The sequence below is a fragment of the Muntiacus reevesi genome, chromosome 1 (assembly GCF_963930625.1).
Source record: "Muntiacus reevesi chromosome 1, mMunRee1.1, whole genome shotgun sequence".
NCBI lineage: Eukaryota > Metazoa > Chordata > Mammalia > Artiodactyla > Cervidae > Muntiacus > Muntiacus reevesi.
This window is the reverse complement of record NC_089249.1, coordinates 154411850-154433638: the sequence shown is the minus strand read 5'-3', so window position 1 is coordinate 154433638 and position 21789 is coordinate 154411850. Positions and strand designations below refer to the sequence as shown.

The 21789-nt window shown below is 38.1% G+C and overlaps 1 protein-coding gene across 1 annotated transcript in view; it reads right to left on the bottom strand.

Moving 5' to 3' along the window:
- Positions 1-21789, bottom strand: part of FAF1 (Fas associated factor 1) — a 481413-nt gene that overhangs the window by 158247 nt on the left and 301377 nt on the right. The window contains exon 9 of the mRNA XM_065913426.1: positions 12062-12157. Coding sequence (XP_065769498.1) covers positions 12062-12157 — 96 coding nt within the window. The remainder of the gene's footprint in view (positions 1-12061; positions 12158-21789) is intronic.

Genomic DNA, 21789 nt, shown 5'->3' with positions numbered 1-21789 from the left:
GCAATAGGGAAACCACTAACGATTTTCAAGGACGGACTGTTCAGAGGACAATTCTGATGGACGGACGGATGTGTGTGTGTGTGTGTGTGTGTGTGTGTGTGTGTGTGTGTGTACACGCACGCATGCATGTCCTTTTGTGGTGATTTGGTAGCATATGGCAGATTAGATCTGAAAACATGAAAATGGATACTTATTTCAATGTTCACCTTAATAGCACTGAGAATTTAATAAAGGGGACAAACTTAAAACATACTTCAGTAGAACTGATAAGAATTGTTCATCATTTAGATTTAAAGCTTAAAAAACCAAATTTCTAGTTTGGGTAACTGAGTGGTAGGGAAGGTCAGGTCTGATAAGGAAGAATATTGAGGCCAGTTCTTAGAATACATCTGAGGAAGCTGTAGGACATCCAAGTAAAAACATCTAATAGGCAACTTGAAAAAAAGTCTTTTTAGGAGCTCAAGAAAGAGGTCCAGAAGATTTTAGATCTGGAAGTAATCAGCAGATAAATAACAGCTGAGGTTATAGAAATGAATAAGATCATTCAGTTGAAAGATAAAAAAACAACAATGATAAGGATAAAAGTTTACAGAATATAATTCAACTGGTGAAGAAAAAGAGATGAAGTGAAAACTATCAAAGATTAGAAAGGCAATTAAGAGAAAGAATATGAGATGTGAGATCTGAGGAAATCTCAGTGAAGACAAGAAATGTAAACAGATTCAGAAGGATGAGAATTAAGTAAAAGGCAGTTATGGTATGACAAAAAAAAAAAGGATAAAGGATCCTGAATTTATAAACAAAAGAACAGGTGTTGAATATTTCGCCATTTTCTATATGACTCTAGGCAACCATCATTACATCACTACTGCAGAGGGTGACTTATATTGACACAAAGGTGGCTGTGAAAATGAAAAGATATTGTGTAAGCCTCCAATTAAAATAAATAAATTTATATTAAAAAAAAGAAAATATATGGTGTAGTATGGCATTTTATAAAATTGATTTTTTTCTGTCCCAAACTGTTTTTTTAATTGAAGTATAGTTTATGTGCAGTATTATAGAAGTTATAAGTGTACAATATAGTGGTTCACAATTATTAAAGGTTATAGTCTATTTATATTTGTAATATATTGCCTACATTATAAGATATTATATATCTTTGTAGCTTATTTTATACATAATATTAGGTTGATGCGAAAGTAATTTAATTTCTGAAAATAAAATTGCCTTTCTGAATATGAGTTCCCTATCACTGGAGGTAGTTAAGTAAAACCTCTGTTATAATTTGTTGAAGAACTTCATCAGGAATTAAAATATTTATGGAGAGTTTTAGTAGAATGTATTAGGTTGGTGCAAAAGTAATTTTGGTTTAGCATTGCTGAACTTTGCCATTTGATATTGGAATGAATATGTTCTTAAATAAGTGTGATTATGTTATACATCATTTTAATGTGCATTTCTTGCTTTATCTGTTTTGCTAATGAATTAATACTTTCTGTTTATTTTATATGCATTTTAGACTATGGAAATGATGTTAGATAAAAAGCAAATTTGAGTGATTTTCTTATTTGAGTTCAAATTGGGTCATAAAGCAGCAGAGATAACTCACAACATCAACAACACATTTGGCCCAGGAATTGCTAATGAATGTACAGTGCATTGGTGGTTCATAAAGTTTTGTAAAGGAAATGAGCCTTGAATATGAGGAATGTAGTGGCTGACCACTGGAAGTTAACAACAACCAACTGAGAGGATCATCGAAGCTGATCCTCTTCACAACTACATGAGAAGCTGCTGAAGAACTCAAGATAAACCATTTTAAGGTCATTTGGCATTTGAAGCAAATTGGAAAGGTGAAAAAGGTCAATAAGTTGGTGTCTCATGAGCTGACTGCAAATACAAAAAATTGTCATTTTGAAGTGTTGTCTCTCTTACTCTACGCAACAATGAACCATTTTTCGATCAGATTGTGATCTGTGATGAAAAGTGGATTTTATATGACAACTGGTGACAACCAGCTCACTAGCTGGACTGAGAAGCTCCAAAGAAATTCCCAAAGCCAAACTTGCACCAAAGAAAGGTCATGGTCACTGTCTGCTGCCCGTCTGATCCACTACAATATGCGTAATCCCAGAGAAACCACTACATCTGAGAAGTATGCTCAGCAAATCCATGAGATTCACCGAAAACTGCAATGCCTGCAGACAGCACTGGTCAACAGAAAGGACCCAGTTCCTCTTCCAGCAACACCTGACCGCATGTTGCATAACCAACACTTCAAAAATTGAACAAATTGGGCTAAGAAGTATTGGCTTGTCCACCATATTCACCTGATCTCTCACCAACTGACTACCACTTCTTCAAGCATTTCAACAACTTTTTGCAGGGAAAATATTTCCACAACCAGCAGGAGGCAGAAAATGCTTTCTAAGAGTTCATCGAATCCTAGAGCATGGATTTTTATGTGACAGGAATAAACGTATTTCTCACTGGCAAAAGTGTGTTGATTGTAATGGTTCTTATTTTGATTAATAAAGATATGTTTGAGCCTAGTTATAATGACTTAAAATTCATGGTCCAAAACCACAATTACATTTGCACCAACCTAGTTTCACCTCTTAGTCAGCTACCTGTATTTTGGTTCTCGCTTCCCTCTACCGGAAGGGAAAGGCTACCCACTCCAGTATTCTTGCCTGGAGAATTCAATAGACTGTATAGTCCATGGGGTCGCAAAGAGTCAGATATGGCTGAGCAACTTTCATTGCCCTCTTCCCACTGGTAACCACTAGCTTGTTCTCTTTATCTGTGAGTTTGCTTCTTTTTTTTGTTATATTCACTAGTTTGCTGTGTGTTTTAGAATACAGACGTTAAGTGGTATCACATAGTATTTGTCTTTCTCTGTCTTATTTCATTTAACACAATAACTTCCAAGGCCATCCATGCTGCTGGAAATGGCAAAATTTCATTCCTTATTATGGCTGAGAGGTATTCCATTGTGTGTGAGCACACACACATGTGTGTATGTAAAATACTATACATATTAATACATATACACACAAATATATAATGCCAGGACCCTGGCCTGGGGACCCCAACATGGGGCTCAGAACTCTCAGTCCTATGAGAGCCTCTGCAATATAATTATTCTCCAGTTTGTGACTTGGGACTATGAGACTTGATCATATCATGAATCTGCCCCTCCTACCTATCTCATTTTAGTTCCTTTATGTCTTTAGTTGGAGGAGAACTTTCCTGGTAGGTTCTAGTCTTTTTCATCGATGGTTGTTCTGCATATAGTTGTGATTTTGGTGTGCTTGTGAGAGAGGTGAGCTCAGGCTCCACCATCTTAAATGATCTGTCAAAGACTATTATCGGACTCTAACAGTTAAATTCAATTTTAGTCACATAGCAGAAAGAAGCCATGCTGTAGTGAGTTAACAAAATAAACAATGAAGAAATAGAGTTATTCAGTACAGATTACTCTAAGAAGTTTAGCTGTGAATAAAAGAACAGATGAGTTAAAGCTTGAGGGGGAAGCTAAATTTGAAGGAATGTAATATATATATATATGTAATATATATATGTTTATAATAGACAATAATATAAGTAAATAAAACATAATAAATATTTTTATATAATGTCTGTTTATATATTACATATACATTTAGGATGAGAATATATATATTATACATATATATTTAGAATGAAGAGAAGGAACCAATAGATAGATCAAAAATGCAAGAGCAAGTCCTTACCCTTCCCATGTTGTAGGGACAGGCTAGTTGGAGGAGGATCAAGATAATGGGCAGAACATAGACTCTAACAACAAACACTTCAGCTAACAAATTAGGGTAAAAGAATCTGATGTTGATAGAAAAATATCCTAATTTGAACAGTCAAAAGGATCATAAAACACCTTGATATAGCATATCAACTGGGACAGTTTAAAAGAATAGCAGGTCCCTCAATGACTGGAATAAACAGATTTTGTCTTAGATTAGCCCCCTCCCTCACTGCCCGCCTGGCCACCCAGTCCCACTGTGACACTCGGCCACCTCTGGAGCCCAACACAGCTACCATAAGCTGTTTTTAAGTAATTGTCTTGCCTTGGGAGTGTGGAAAATACGAAAGAGACTTTGTTTCAATAAAAACCAGTGTGTCTGGTTGAAACTTTTTCATTTAGGCATTTCAGTTGTATGCAGAGATCAAAACCTGAGTAGAAGGACTTGTGCTCATCTCCTCCTGTGAGAGCACCAGAACTGCAACTAGCTGTTGAACAACCGCTGACAGGAGGACACTGGAACCCACCAAAAAAGATACCGCACATCCAAAGGCAAGGAAGGAGCCACAGTGAGATAGTAAGAGGGGCATAATCACGATTAAATCAAATCCCATACCTGCTGGGTGGTTTATTCATAGACTAGAGAAGAATAATACCAAAGAAGCTCTTGCACTATTGTAAAGGTTCTGAACCTCATGTCAGGCTTCCCAGCTTGGGGATCCAACAAAGGAACTGGGAATCCCCAAGGAATCTGGCCTTGAAGGCCAACAGGATTTGACTATAGGCCTTCCAGAGAACTGAGGGAAACAAAGACTCCAGTCGTGGAAGGGAGGCATAAACAAAATTTTGCACACACCAAGACCCAGAGGAAAGGAGCTGTGATCCCACAGGAGACTGAACCAAAACTACCTGCTAGTGTTGGAGGGCCTCCTGTGGAGGTGTGGGTCGGCAGGGGCTCACCACATAGGGACAGGCACTAGAAGGTTCTCCTTGACATAAACTTTCTTGGCGTTTGCCATTAACCTTACCATAGAGCCCATAACACCAGGGCTGGGTCTAACAACTACCAGGGAGGGAGTGCAACCCTCCCACCCATCAGCAGATAATTGGATTAAAGCTTTACTAAGCTCTGGTTTCTTTGGTGCGTATGCCCAGAAGTGGGATTGCTGGGTCATATGGCAGTTCTATTTATAGTTTTTTAAGAAATCTCCACACTGTTCTCCACAGCGGCTGTACTAGTTTGCATTCCCACTAACAATGTAAGAGGGTTCCCTTTTCTCCACACCCTCTCCAGCATTTATTGTTTGTAGACTTTTGGATAGCAGCCATCCTGATTGGCATGTAATGGTATCTCACTGTGGATTTGATTTGCATTTCTCTGATAATGAGTGACGTTGAGCATCTTTTCATGTGTTTGTTAGCCATCTGTATGTCTTCTTTGGAGAAATGTCTATTTAGTTCTTTGGCCCATTTTTTGATTGGGTCATTTATTTTTCTGGAATTGAGCTGCACTGAGGAAATCAGATCTGAAAGAGACACGTGCACCCCAATGTTCATCGCAGCACTGTTTATAATAGCCAGGACATGGAAGCAACCTAGATGCCCATCAGCAGACGAATGGATAAGGAAGCTGTGGCACATATACACCATGGAATATTACTCAGCCATTAAAAAGAATTCATTTGAATCACTTCTAATGAGATGAATGAAACTGGAGCCCATTATACAGAGTGAAGTAAGCCAGAAAGATAAAGAACATTACAGCATACTAACACATATATATGGAATTTAGAAAGATGGTAACGATAACCCTATATGGAGAAGGCGAGGGTGAGATGTTTTGAGAGAACAGCATCGAAACATGTATATTATCAAGTGTGAAAGAGATCACCAGCCCAGGCTGGATGCATGAGACAAGTGCTCGGGGCTGGTGCACTAGGAAGACCCAGAGGGATGGGGTGGGGAGGTAGGTGGGAGGGGGGACCAGGATGGGGAATACATGTAAATCCATGGCTGAGTCACGTCAATGTATGGCAAAAACCACTACAATATGGTAAAGTAATTAGCCTCCAACTAATAAAAATAAATGGGAAAAAAAATAAAAAATAAAGGATGAATTAAAAAATAAATAAATAAAGCTTTACTAAGCAAGGCCCTGTCTACCAGAGCAAGAACAAGTTTTTCTCATTGCCAGTCCCTCCAATCAAGAAGCTTATACAAGCTGCTTGGACTCATCCATCAGAAGGCAGACAGAAGAAGCACAGTATCACAGTGGCTAAAACAAAAATCATATTATAGAAAGTTAATTACGATGAAAAAGTAGAAAGTTAAGTCTCAGATGAAGGGACAAAATAAAATTCCAGGAAAACAACTAAATGAAGTGGAGACAGAACTCAGAATAAGAATTCAGAATAACGATAGGGGAGATGATCCAGGATCTCAGGAAAAGAATGGAGGCAAAGATTGAGAAGATTCAAGAAATGTTTACCAAAGACCTACAAGAACTAAAGAACAAACAGAGATGAATAATACACTAGAAGGAATCAACAGCAGAATAACTGAGGCAGAAGAACAGATAAATGGCCTGGAGGACAGAACAGTGGAAATCACCACCACAGAACAGAATATAGAAAAAAGAATGAAAAAAAAAAAAAATGAAGACAGCCTAAGAGACTTCTGGGACAGCATTAAATGCACCAACTATTGCATTATAGAACTCCCAGAAGGAGAAGAGAGAAAGGACCTGAGAAAATACTTGAAGAGATAATAGCTGAAAACTTCCCAAACATGGGAAAGGAAATAGTCAACCAAGTCCAGGAAGAAGAGTCCCAGGAAGGAGAAACCCAAGGAGAAACACATTGAGACACACAGTAATCAATCTGATAAGAATTAAAGACAGAGATAAAATATTAAAAGCAACAAGGGGAAAATGACAAATAACATACAAAGTAACTCCCATCAGGCTATCAGCTGATTTGTCAATAGCAACTCTACAAGCCAGAAGGGAATGGCAAGGTATATTTAAAATGGTGAAAGGGAAGAACCTACAATCAAGAATATTCTACCCAGCAAGATTCTCCTTCAAATTTGATGGAGAAATCAAAAGCTTTCCAGTCAAGCAGAAGTTAAGAGAGTTCAGCACCACCAAACCAGCTTTACAACAAATGCTAAAGGAACTTCTTTAGGCAGAAAACACAAGAGAAGGAAAAGACCTACAGCAAATAAACCCAAAACAATTAAGAAAATGGTAATAGGACCATTCATATCAATAATGATCTTAAATGTAAATGGATTAAATGACTGGGTGAAAGAAAACATGTCATGTATGCACTTCCACTTACCACATCACTCTGCTTGATCTGCCCAAACTGTATGTAATTATTTTATACTGTTAAGCTAATCATGTTCCAATTATTGTTTGCATTTGTAATTGTCTTTTATTTTTTGTCTGCCTATAGATTGTGAAAACTGATAAACATGTTCTACTACTGTGATTCTGTAACTATTACTCACTTAATACCATTGTATCATGATTGGTCAACAGAAAAATAATAGAACTCTATATTACCAAAGCTAGGATAAACTAGGATCTAATAGAAAAACCTGTAATCACTTTTTAAAATCCAGATGCATATCAGAATTATCTTAAAATTTTTTGAAAAATACAAATGTTCAGATATTGCTTTTTCTCCAGAGCTCCAGATTTATGTTTCTAATGGGCAGTCATGTTTAAAAACAACTGGACTATATGATGATCTTTTACTTTTATCTAGTTTGTTTCACTTTTTCTATTTCATATTCAGTGTTTTCTTTCATTTAGTTTATGTTCTCCAATTTCTCCATCTTTTTTTTATATTCTTCTTCAAGCCTTTATCAAATGTAGTACAAAAGCTTTTGTACACACATACACACATATATAAATATGCATAATATATGTATTTTAGAAAGCTTATGAATTTTTGCCTAACTAAAAAAAATACGACATTTTGGTTGCACTTGTTTGACTTAGTATGAATAGAATGTATATTTCTTATTAAAAAATAGATATGCAACAAGAAACAAAGGTTTACTGTATAGCATAGGGAACTACGGTCAATATCCTACAGTAACTTATGATGGAAAAAATTTTCAAAAATAATATATGTGTATTTGTATAACTGAATCACCTTGATGAGCACCTGAAACACTGTAAGTCAACTATACTTCAATAAAATACATACACTAAAAAAAAACTGAAACACAAATTTGGGGCAATTATGTGCATTCAATTTCATTTAGTTAGGAACAAGCTCCTCCATGGAAAGACTGTTTTTGTTCATAGCCATATTCTTAACACTTATGCCAGTGTCAGGGGTAGAGTAAGGATGTAATCAGAATTCACTGAATAACTACTGAATAAATCTTTTCTGCCAATTAAGCCAAAATATAGGTATTCTTTTCCTCTCCCTCTTTTATCTCCCACATATCCTGTCTGTCACCAGTCCTACTGATTTTCCCTCCAAAATATATCCTGAATCCATTTCCTTCTCTTTTTTGACTAGTGATGTTCTAGTTTAGGATCTCATTATCTTCTGCCTATACTAGTACAACAGATTCTCTGATTTCTCTGTCTCTCGTCTTGCTTCCCTTACATGTAGCCTCTGCACAGCAGTTAAAATGCTTTTCTCTAAAATGTCCACTTGGCAGGAAAAAAAAAAAAATCACCCTCCAGTTAAAAGTCTTCTGGTTCCCCAGAGTTCAAGTTTCCAACTTGAGATATAAAAACCTATTCACCTTTGTCTCATCTCTATCTTTCTTTGTCTCCCACTTTATTTTGCACGAACACCAAGCTGCACTTAGGTCTCCCCATTCACTACATCAAGTCATGCTACTTCCTCCGAATGGAATACTACATCCATGTTTCTTCATTTGGCTGTGACTCAATTCTTTTCATTTTCATTTATTTGGATATAAATTGCTCTAGCTCCCCCTCTCCTTCTCTTTTTGCTTAAAAAAAGAAAAATTCATTCACAAAGTATTTATTCTGTGGCTGGTATATACCAGGAGCTTTACTAGTTGTTAGAGCTACAGAGGTAGCTACAGAGGTAGACAAGGCAGACAAGGTTTTTGCCTACACACATTCTTGAAGGTTATAGCACCCCTTTCCCTGTGTGTTTCTCTAGTATCTTATGCTTATCTCACCTTTCTCATTAATTACACAATATGAAATTTTCAGTTTATATTCATTTGATTAGCACAGTAAGTATTCAATAGATGTCTGCTTAACTGAAATTACCAATCAACAGCTTTAACATTAACTATATTTTAAATTTGAGATTTTATTTTTGTTGTTGTTATTCTGGGAGTATCCCTCCTACTCTTACACTATCAACTGAGGATTGGCCAACTCTCAAAAAACCTGGGTCTGGGGGGGATCCCTGTAAGGTCCCACCCAAGCAGCTGGGATGAGGAGAGATAGGTACCTAGCTAAGGTACCTAGAAATATGGAAAGGTCATTGAAAGGGAGGGGCTTCCCCAGTGGCACTAGTGGTGAAGAACCTGCTTGCCAATGCAGGAGATATGAGATGTGGGTTAGGAAGACCCCCTGGAGGAGGACATGACAACTCACTCCAGTATTCTTGCTGGGAGAATCCCATGGACAGAGGAGTCTTGTGGGCTACAGTCCATAGGGTCACAAAAGAGTCAGACACTATTGAAGCGGCTTAGCATGCACATAAGCATTGAAAGGGAGCTCAGGAACAAGGGGAAGATGAGAAGAAATGAGAAAATATTAATTATAAGGAAAACATATTTGCAGGGCTAGAGAATGATGTAAGAAAAAAAATTCCCCCAGTTAAAGAACACATAAGTACAATGCATAAAATTCAACACCTGAATTTAACTACCGGTCTCAAATATCTTCTTCCTAACTCAAGGCTGAAGACAGTCAAAAACAGCAAAGTGGTAATTATCTTGAAACAGACAAAGTCATGTAAGAGAAGGGTTAAAACAAGAGGAAAGAAGTAGAACCACTGGATTATACACAGTTCCACACAGTCATGGCTTTTGATTTAATATCGGGTAGATACCAATAGACATGCTCAACAATGGAACCAGTTGCCTCATGTGGACAGAACCCAGCCATTAGAGATAAAATGCAGATATTATTTTGTGAGAGCTCTTTCAGCACAAAGACTGGGATCCTAATGTTTGGCATGTAGAAGACACTGAAAAAATGTTTAAATAAATGAGGAATAAATGGATGGGCAAGTATAAATCAAATAAAAAATTCCTTCCAGTTTCATAATTCTATGACAACATAACAATCAAGTCACAGCTCACAGCCAGGGAAGGAAAAATAACGGACTCATCCCAGAAAATCAGATTTAAAGATATCCTCAAGGCTGTGGCTCTCTTAGTTTTACAAAGCTCCCTAACCCCACTCTACTTTCTTCCTTAATTAATCTAAGGTGTATGCCACACTCTAATACACTTTTCCTCAATTTATGGCATTGAATTCCTTCCACTGAAAGTAAAAAGTGAAAGTGGAAGTCCTGCAGTCATGTCCGACTCTTTGTGACCCAATGGACTATATATAGTCCATGGAATTTTCCAGGCAAGAATACTAGAGTGGGTTGCCATTCCCTTCCCCAGTGGATCTTCCCAATCCAGGAATTGAACTCAGGTCTCCTGCACAGTGGGCAGATTCTTTACCAGCTGAGCCACACACTCCACTGAATGGAACGCCCAAATAACATGTATAATGGTGAGGGTGAGAAAAGGAAATAAAATGAAATGAAACAGGTAACTGTCACCTCTTAAGAGCATAAAATCATTAAGAATTCTGGGTGGAGCTAGTTGGCTTCCTTTTAATATTAGCAGATTTATTCATTAACGGGTTGAAGCATAACTTACTTTAGCCATTAAAAATATACTCAAGCAGTAGAAGGAAATATTTCAATAAATTGTTTTTGGCAGTTTCTGCCAAACAGTGAAACTCAATATTATTTTTCCTTTCATGAGGAATTAGCGAGATAAAGTGTTGGAAAAATGGTGTGGACTCTTTAAAGGAAATTAACATTTTTAGAAACCTAAAGAAATAGTACAGTGTATGTGCGGTGGGGGGAAAACCTCCCTTCTTTATGGATTTCCAAAAATTGAGTAGCAAATTGTCATTTTCCCAGGATGATCACAGATTATGACTTTAGTTATTCAGTCCCTTTTCTTTTTTACATATTTAAATGATGCAATTACATATTCAGAGAATAGTGCTAGAGGTTTTGTGGCAGCTTCCATAATAAATGTCCAAAATATCTAAGTTTAAATAAAAATTTGCAACCATATTTTGTATAGAAAGTAAATGGAAAAGGTTTTACTGTACTAATTTAAACTTTTGGGGGACTTCTCTGGTGGTCCAGTGGCTAAGACTCCATGCTTCCAATGCAGGGAGCCTGGGGTATGACTCCTGGTCTGGGAATTAGATACCACATGCCAAAATTAAGAGTTCCCATGCTGTAACTAAAGATCAAAACTGCCCCCACTGCACTGGAAGCACAGAGTCTTAACCACTGGACCACCAGTAAGTCCCAATAAATACTTCTAAAACTGATAAACTGCAATGTCCAGGCTGTCTTTCTCATTCCCTTATACCCGAGTCACGGTTGGACACAGTGCTGTTGTACCCAAGGAAAAGATTCTGCCTTTTAATACAATTCAGACCTGCAAAGACACACGCAGGCACACCACGTATGCACACATGTTCCCTCTCCTTGCCCCTCTTTGTCTCTACAGCACCCTGTGATGCACTGTTATCACTGCACTGATTACATTTCCATTATTATTGGTTTACTAGTGTATCACCTTTGACTCTGAGCACCTTGGTATAGGTACACTGTTATTCATCTTTGTTCCCTAGTACTAAGGACAATGTTTGGCACATAGAAAGTGATCCAGCTCTATGAGTTAAAGGACCTTCAGGATGAATTCTAATAAGTGTAGTCTACTATATAGTCAGCAGCTAAAAAATTCCTTTGTTAACCAGACAATTCTAAGTAAAAATCATTTAAACTGATCCATCCCAGTTCTGTCTGTTTGAAATTTGAAACTTATAGAACAAGAAGAAGCACATTAGCAATAATCTTGCTTGGAAAAGTTCTGCCTTTAAGAATTTACTGAGATGTTATTCATGCCACATTAACTCTACCTATTCTTTGCTGTGGCAAATAAAAAAGAATAGGAAGTGGGCAGGTGAGCAAGGACAGACATTATGTTTGATGAAAAGCTAGCAAACATGCCTACCTCTTCAGATTGCTCCCGGGTCTGTGCAGGTGAAGATCTTCTTCCCACTGTAAGTCGATGGCAGGGATAAGAGAGCCCTGATTCAGCAAGACACATCTGCAAAACGTAGAATCCACCATTTGTAAACAAAATGAGGGCATATTTTACAAAAAATGTTTATTTAGACATTTTCTATTATTTCTGAAGCAAAATTAAAGTTCACTCCAGTAGTCTAGGCATTACATTCAAAGGAAGGCTTTAAAAATCTGAAATGTTTCCACATATGAATGCTACATTGCTCAAGGCTAGTTTTTAATCAGACAATAGGCTGGGGCTTCAGGAAACTGCAGCAAGCCTAAAATAAAGCTAATCCTATACACCTCCTCATCCTAGCACATCTGCTACTTTTCTGAGCAGGAGAATAACACCTCCATTTCCCAATTCCCAAGGCAATACTTTATAATCTTGTTTGAAAGTGTATCTGGAAGACTGTTTGCTGCAGGCATTAAAAAACATTTCTATACAATGTAACAATGTCATTTATGATCAAATCAATATTAATCCACAAGTTCAGATCATTATATCTGATGAGTCTATAATATTTATAAAGTACCTAGCACAGTATCTAGCAAGGACGTTTGCTTTTATTACCATTATGATCTAAAATATCAACCAAGTTTAGCCAAACCAATGAAATTAACATATATTAATTTCTCTTGAATTTTATAGTGGGTCAGATATTAATAACTATTTTGAGATTTAAATTAAATTTAGGGAAATGAGGACGTGTTCAGTTCATGTTCAAGTTTAGTTCCATTGCTCAGTCGTGTCCGACTCTGCAACCCCATGAACTGGAGCACACCAGGCCTCCTTGTCTATCAGCAACTCCCAGAGTTTACTCAAACTCAAGTCCATTGAGTCGGTGATGCCATCCAACCATCTCATCCTCTGTAGTCCCCTTCTCTTCCCGCCTTCAATCTCTCCCAGCATCAAGGTCTTTTCCAATGAGTTAGGTCGTTGCATCAGGTGGCCAAAGTATGGGAATTTCAGCTTTGGCATCAGTCCTTCCAATAAATATTCAGGACTGATTTCCTTTTGGATGGACTGGTTGGATCTTCTTGCAGTCCAAGGGACTCTCAAGAGTCCTCCAAAATCACAGTTTAAAAGCATCAATTCTTAGGTGCTCAGCTTCTTTATAGTCCAACTCTCACACCTAGACATGAATACTAGAAAAACCATAGCTTTGATTAGATGGACTTTGGTCGGCAAAGTGATGTCTCTGCTTTTTAACAAGCTGTCTAGGTTAGTCATAACTTTTCTTCCAAGGAGAAGAAAAGTTGATGGCTGCGGTGATCTTGGAGTCCAAAACACTAGAGTCTTTCACTGTTTCCACGGTTCCCCCTCTACTTGCCATGAAGTAATGGGACCAGATGCCATGATCTTAGCTTTCTGAATGCTGAGTTTTAAACCAACTTTTCCACTCTCCTCTTTCACTTTCATCAAGAGGCTCAAGTTCTTCCCTTTCTGCCATAAGGGTGGTGACCTCGGCATATCTGAGGTTACTGATATTTCTCCCGGCAATCTTGATTCCAGCTTGTGCTTCATCCAGCCCAGCATGTCTCATGATGTACTCTGCATATAAGTTAAATAAGCAGGGTGACAATATACAGCCTTGACATACTCCTTTCCTGATTTGGAATCAGTCTGCTGTTCCAAGTCTAGTTCTAACTGTTGCTTCTTAACCTGTATACACACTTCTCAGGAGGCATGTAAGGTGGTTTGGTATGCTCATCTCTTTTTAAGAATTTTCCACAGTTTGTTGTGATGCACACAGTCAAAGGCTTTGGCACAGTCAATAAACCAGAAATACATGTTGTTCTGGAACTCTCTTGCTTTTTCGATGATCCAATGGATATTGGCAACTTGATATTGGTTCCTCTGCCTTGTCTAAAGCCAACTTGAACATCTGGAAATTCACGGTTCACATACTGGTGAAGACTTGCTTAGAGAACTTTGAGCATTACTTTGCTAGTGTGTGAGATGAGTGCAATTGTGCAGTAGTTTGTGCATTCTTTGGCATTGCCTTCCTTTGCGATTGGAATGAAAACCGACCTTTTCGAGTCCTGTGGCCACTAGTGAGTTTTCCAAATTTGCTGGCATACTGAGTGCAGCACTTTCACAGCATCATCTTTAAGGATTTTAAATAGCTCAACAGGAGCTACTCCACACCCGAGGTCAGGGGCGGCGGCCAGGAGGAGCTACCCCATGTTCAAGGTAAGGATCAGCAGCTGTGCTTTGCTGGAGCAGCCGTGAAGAGATACCCCACATCCAAGGTAAGAGAAAATCAAGTAAGACAGTAGGCACTGAGGGAGGGCATCAGAGGACAGACAGACTGAAACCACAATCACAGACAAGTAGCCAATCTGATCACATGGACCACAGCCTTCTCTAACTCAATGAAACTAAGCCATGCCGTGTGGGGCAAATCAAGATGGACAGGTCATGGTGGAGAGGTCTGACAGAATGTGGTCCACTGGAGAAGGGAATGGCAAACCACTTCAGTATTCTTGCTTTTAGAACCCCATGAACAGTATGAAAAGGCAAAAAGATAGGACACTGAAAGATGAACACCCTAGGTCAGGAGGTACCCAATATGCTACTGGAGATGAGAGGAGAAAGAACTCCAGAAAGAAGGGATGGAGCCAAAGCAAAAACAACATCCAGTTGTGGATGGGACTGGTGATAGAAGCAAGGTTCAAGGCTGTAAAGAGCAATATTGCATAGGAACCTGGAATGTTAGGTCCATGAATCAAGGCAAACTGGAAGTGGTCAAACATGAGATGACGAGAGTGAAAATCAACATTCTAGGAATCAGTGAACTAAGATGGACTGCAATGGGTGAATTTAATTCATATGACCATTATGTCTACTCCTGTGGGCACGAATCCCTTAGAAGAAATGGAGTAGCCATCATAGTCAACAAAAGAGTCTGAAATGCAGTACTTAGATGCAATCTCAAAATGACAGAATGATCTCTGTTCGTTTCCAAGGCAAACCATTCAATATCACAGTAATCCAGGTCCATGCCCTGACCAGCAACACTGAAGAAGCTGAAGTTAAACAGATCTATGAAGACCCACGAGACCTTTTAGAACTAATACCCCAAAAAGATGTCCTTTTCATTATAGGGGACTGGAATGCAAAAGTAGGAAATCAAGAAACACCTGGAATAACAGGTAAATTTGGTCTTGGAGTACAGAATGAAGCAGGGCAAAGGCAAATAGAGTTCTGCTAAGAGAATGCACTGGTCATAGCAAACACCCTATTCCAACAACACAAGAGAAGACTCTACACATGGACGTCCCCAGATGGTCGACACCAAAATCAGATTGATTATATTCTTTGCAGCCAAAGATGGAGACGCTCTATACAGTCAGCAAAAACAAGACCTGGAGCTGATTGTGGCTCAGATCATGAACTCCTTACTGCCAAATTCAGACTGAAATTGAAGAAAGTGGAGAAAACCACTAGACCACTTAGGTATGACCTAAATCAAATCCCTTAGGATTATACAGTGGAAGTGACAAATAGATTTAAGGAACCAGATCTGATAGACAGAATGCCTGAAGAACTATGGACAAAGGTTCATCACACTGTATAGGGAGCAGTGATCAAGACCATCCCCAAGAAAAAGAAATGCAAAAAGGCCAAATGGCTGTCTGAGGAGGCCTTACAAATAGCTGTGAAAAGCAGGGAAGCGAAAAGCAAAGGAGAAAAGGAAAGATATACCCATTTGAATGCAGAGTTCCAAAGAATAGCAAAGAGAGATGAGAAAGCCTTCCTCAGCGATCAATGCAAAGAAATAGAGGAAAACATTAGAATGGGAAAGACTAGAGATCTCTTCAAGAAAATTAGAGATACCAAGAGAACATTTCATGCAAAGAAGGGCTCAATAAAGCACAGAAATGGTAGGGATCTAACAGAAGCAGACGATATTAAGAAGAGGTAGCAAAAATACACAGAAGAACTGTACAAAAAAGGTCTTCATGACCCAGATAATCATGATGGTGTGATCACTCACCTAGAGCCAGACATCCTGGAATGTGAAGTCAAGTGGGCCTTAGGAAGTATCACTATGAACAAAGCTAGTGGAAGTGATGGAATTCCAGTTGATCTATTTCAAATCCTGAAAGATGATGCTGTGAAAGTGCTGCACTCAATAGGGCAGCACATTTGGAAAACTCACCAGTGGCCACAGGACTGGAAAAGGTCACTTTTCCTTCCAATTCCAAAGAAAGGCAATGCCAAAGAATGCTCAAACTACTGCACAATTGCACTCATCTCACACGCTAGTGAAGTGATGCTTAAAATTCTCCAAGCCAGGCTTCAGTAATACATGAACTGTGAACTTCCAGATGTTCAAGCTGGATTTAGAAAAGGCAGATGAACCGGAGATCAAATTGCCAAAATCCACTGGATTATCGAAAAAGCAAGAGAGTTCCAGAAAAACATTTATTTCTGCTTTATTGACTATGGCAAAGCCTTTGACTGTGTGCATCACAACAAACTGCGGAAAATTCTGAAAGAGATGGGAATACCAGACCACCTCACCTACCTCTTGAGAAATCTGTATGCAGGTCAGGAAGCAACAGTTAGAACTGGACATGGAACAACAGACTGGTTCCAAATAGGAAAAGGAGTATGTCAAGGCTGTATATTGTCACCCTACTTATGTAACTTATATGCAGAATACATCATGAGACATGCTGGGCTGGATGAAGCACAAGCTGGAATCAAGACTGCCAGGAGAAATATCAATAACCTCAGATATGCAGATGACACCACCCTTATGGCAGAAAGCTAAGAAGAACTAAAGAGCCTCTTGAAAGTGAAAGAGGAGAGTGAAAAAGCTGACTTAAACCCCAACATTCAGAAAGCTAAGATCATGGCATCTGGTCCCATCACTTCATGGCAAATAGATGGGAAAACAGTGGAAACAGTGGCTGACTTTATTTTTCTGGGCTCCAAAGTCACTGCAGATGGTGACTTCAGCCAGGAAATTAAAAGACCCTTACTCCATGGAAGGAAAGTTATGACCAACCTAGACACATATTAAAAAGCAGAAACATTACTTTGCCAAGAAAAGTCCATCTAGTCAAGGCTATGGTTTTTCCAGTAGTCATGTATGGATGTGAGAATTGGACTATAGAGAAAGCTGAGTGCAGAACTGATGCTTTTGAACTGTGGAGAAGACTCTTGAGAGTCCCTCGGACTGCAAGGAGATCCAATCAGTCCATCCTAAAGGATATCAGTCCTGAGTATTCATTGGAAGGACCGATGTTGAAGCTGAAACTCCAATACTTTGACCACGATGCGAAGAGCTGACTCATTGGAGAAGACCCTGATGCTGGAAAAGATTGAGGGCAGGAGAAGAAGGGGACGGCAGAGGATGAAATGGTTGGGTGGTATCACCGACTTGATGAACATGAGTTTTAGTAAGCTCCTGAGTTGGTGATGGACAGGGAAGCCTGGCGTGCTGCAGTTCATGGGGTCGCAAAGAGTTGGACAGAACTGAGTGACTGAACTGTACCACTAGCTTTGTTCGTAGTAATGCTTCCAAAGGCCCACTTGACTTTGCATTCCAGGATGCCTGGCTCTAGTTGAGTGATCACACCATCATGATTATATGGGTCATGAAGATCTTTTTTGTACAGTTCTTCTGTGTATTCTTGCCATCTCTTCTTAATATTTTCTGCTTGTGTTATGTCTATCCTTTTTCTGTCCTTATTGTGCCCATCTTTGCATGAAAAGCTCCCTTGGTAGCTCTAATTTTCTTAAAGAGAACGATTCTATGAAGATCTACAATATCTAGAACTAACACCAAAAAAGATGTCCCTTTCATTGTACGGGACTGAAATGCAAAAAGTAGAAAGTCAAGAAATACCTGGAGTAACAGGCGAATTTGGCCTTGGAGTACAAAACAAAGCAGGGCAAAGGCTAACAGAGTTTTGCCAAGAGAACGTACTGATCATAGCAACACCCTCTTCCAACAACATAGGAGAAGACTCTACACATGGACATCACCAGATGGTCAATACTGAAATCAGATTGATTACATTCTTTGCAGCCAAAGATGGACAAGTTCTATACAGTCAGCAAAAACAAGGCTGAGAGCTGACCATGGCTTGGATCATAAACTCCTTATTGCCAAATTCAGACTTTAATTGAAGGAAGTAGGGAAAACCACTAGACCATTCAGGTATGACCTAAATCAAATCCCTTATGACTATACAGTGGAAGTGACAAATAGATTCAAGGGATTAGTTCTGATAGACAGAGTGCCTGAAGAACTATGAACAAAGGTTCATCACACTGTACAGGAAGCAGTGATCAAGACCATCCCCAAGAAAAAGAAATGCAAAAAGGCCAAATGGCTGTCTGAGGAGGCCTTACAAACAGCTGTGAAAAGAAAAGTGAAAGGCAAAGGAGAAAAGGAAAGATATACCCATCTGAATGCAGAGTTCCAAAGGATAGCAAGGAGAGAAAAGAAAGCCTTCCTCAGTGATCAATGCAAAGAAATAGAGGAAAACAATAGAATGGGAAAGAGTACATGTTACTTTTGTCTATAAAAAGGAACTCACACAACACTGAATAGCCAAAAGATGTATTTTTTCCTTGGTGGTAGTAAAATGACATATATTTAATGTAATGATTTTATAAAGTTTCTCTATATTATTATTAGAAATAAAATAGGGTATCCATTAGCACACTGGAAACATCCACTGTAACTTTTGGAGAGCTGTGAGTTAAACTGACATAGGAGGAAACCCAAATATCTGCTAATTCATAGATACCAGATTTAATAGTAGGTTAATTCTAACTACAATTCAAACATGTGTTATAATTAGGCTAATTATCTGAAGACAAATACTGGAATGGAAAACTTAAATGTCACCTAAATATCTACATAGTTTCAATCATGTGCAATATATGCTGTCATATGGATTATACAAAAATCATGTCTTTGATTATTGTTATCTTTCTTTTATCCTCATTAGTGGTTTTGTTTGTTTGCTTTTGCATCTAGATATTTTGGCAGTGTACTTCACAAATGCTAGAAGGCCTGATTAACACAACAAACAAATAAAACTTCATTGATTCTGTCATTTTTATCCACCAACATAATTATCACAATTAGCTCAATTTATTTCATTTCAGTACAAATAAAAGCAAAGCTAAGTTGGATAAGAAGCATTAGCTAAATTTCAAGCCACACTGCCTTCATTTTTTCATTTGAAAAAAGTTCTCCCCCACTCTGAAATCCTCTGGTAATGAAATAGTAATGATGGTAAATGTCACTGTTAATCAGAATCAGTGTAGTGTAATGGAAAGAGACCTGGACGAGCCAGAAAAATCTCAATTTAAGTATTGCCTAGCCTCCTGATCTTGGAATAGTCATTTCTCTATTCTAAGCTAGAGTTTCCTCTTCTATTAATTGAGGTGAGTAATCCCTGCCCAAACTACCTCAATGAACTCTTGAAAGGGTTAAATAGGATAAAATAAATAAAAGATGGCTTTGAAACTATATTGATATAGCCAAAGAGCTTTTTATCACTCCAACAGTCATTATTTTTACGACTGAGGGAAGAAAAATAGTGATTAACTTCCACTGTGATTATCACTGCATACAGTCCAATTGTAAATCAAAAGAGGATATATTTTAGGAGGACCTGGAGGAAGGCACTCACTAAAAGTACCTGGCACTACAAATGGACTGGCTCCACAGTTATCAACATTAACCTACTCCATTGTTATTTGTTTAGTCGCTAAGTCTTGTCTGATTCTTTTGCAAACCCATGGACTGTAGCTCACCAGGTTCATCTGTCCATGGGATATTCCAGGCAAGAATACTGGAGTGGGTTGCCATTTCCTTCTCCAGGGATCTTCCTGACACAGGTTCGAATCTGAATCTCCTGCATTGGCAGGAAGATTCTTTACCACTGAGCCACCAACTTTCCCCATAGCTACTAATAATTCCTGAAGAAAAGAGGACAGTGGTCAGTACTTTCTCCTCAATCTACAGGTGACCAGGTAGGCCTCACTCTGCACTGAGGAAATTAAAGGGTCAGGAATTTTTAAGTTACTAGGTGCCCAGTGTTGATTAAACATAAGGCATGATGTCTATTTTAAAGGAACATATATACCAGTTGGGGAGATTTACATAGGAACAGAGACAGAAAAATGATAATTACTGCAGTCTTAGTAGAGCTGGGGACCCCTTGGAGGGACAAGTTACTCAGACAGTCATTTCAAGAAGTTAGCACTACAGTTTTGCTATGTTTCATGAAAAAAACTTATAATAGAAGGTAGAAGGCTGAGGTTCCAGCCTGGCTAAAGCACTCAAATCACCCAATGATAATGGGCAAAATCACTCAGAAATTTTGTACTTCAGGTTTCTTACTTAGAAAATGATGTAATACAATCTGTCCTTAATTTATAAAATAGGGTAATACAATCTGTTCTCTCTCTCTGAGTTGGTATGAAGATCCAGAAAGATAATGTATGTGAAATCAAAGATAATGTATGTGAAATCAAATGTGATATCAATATTTTATCACTGGAGTATTTATTTTGCAAGAAACTGGAAAAAGAAAAAGATTAAGGCTGCAGGTTTGTTTGACTTTATAGTTTAAAATTTTACATTTAGATATACATACATCATAATAATTAATCAACCTCTACATAAAGGTAATCTTTCAATCACAAGATCACTTTAACCTAATACAATGAAGGATTGTGACTCATTTCAAAATCTGTTTCAAGTCTTTATTCAGTTTTTTCTGGTTATGTTAGACTTAATTCTCTGACTTTCCATCATGGCAGATGAAGAGATTCAAAATGGGTTCAAAAATTCAACACAGAATAAAGTCAAGAAACCTTTATTTTATTATTTAATTCTACACAATTGCCACAAATCTGGGTGTATAATCTTCTGGACACTAAAGGATTGGGAAGACTGACAGAAAAGTAGAATTTTTATGACTAAAATATCACTGGTATCACCCATCGCATATTTTTATGCTAAAATGGGTATGTTGTTGAATGGGTTTTGTTGAAAGGGTTGAATGCGCATAGGATTTTGTTATATATGTATTAAGACTTTTTTTTAAAGAGTAATTTTAGGTGTACAATAAAATGGAAAGCAAAGTACAGCAGTTGCTCAAGTTATTTATATAAAATGGCATAGTACAGTCAGTCACAGATATAGTCTTTTATCTGCAGGTTCAGCATCTGTGGATTCAAACAAATGCAGATTGTAATACACAGACAGGAAGGCTGATTGTATGCACTTCAAGTTCATCTATGTCTTGCTATGTCTTAAAAGTTCATTTACTTTCAGTGTTGAATGGTATTCCTGGATTTGCCACAGTTCATCCATTCACCTATTGAAGGACATCTTGGTTACTTCCAGGTTAAGGCAATTCTGAATAAAGCTTATATATAAAGTGGAGAGGACAAAAAACTTGTTCAAGTCTACCACTGTAGTAGATTCTATGAGGGCAAGAATGGAGCCTGTTTGTCTAGTTATTGCCTCAGTTTATCATTAAGAAAATTGTCAATAATAATTGAGTGAAAAAAGAAAAATGTCTCTGAGATGAAAATAAATGGCTATAATGCACATGGAAATCAGATATGACTATTATAACACCTAAAAAACAACAAATTGGAGGAAGAGACACAGATTAAAG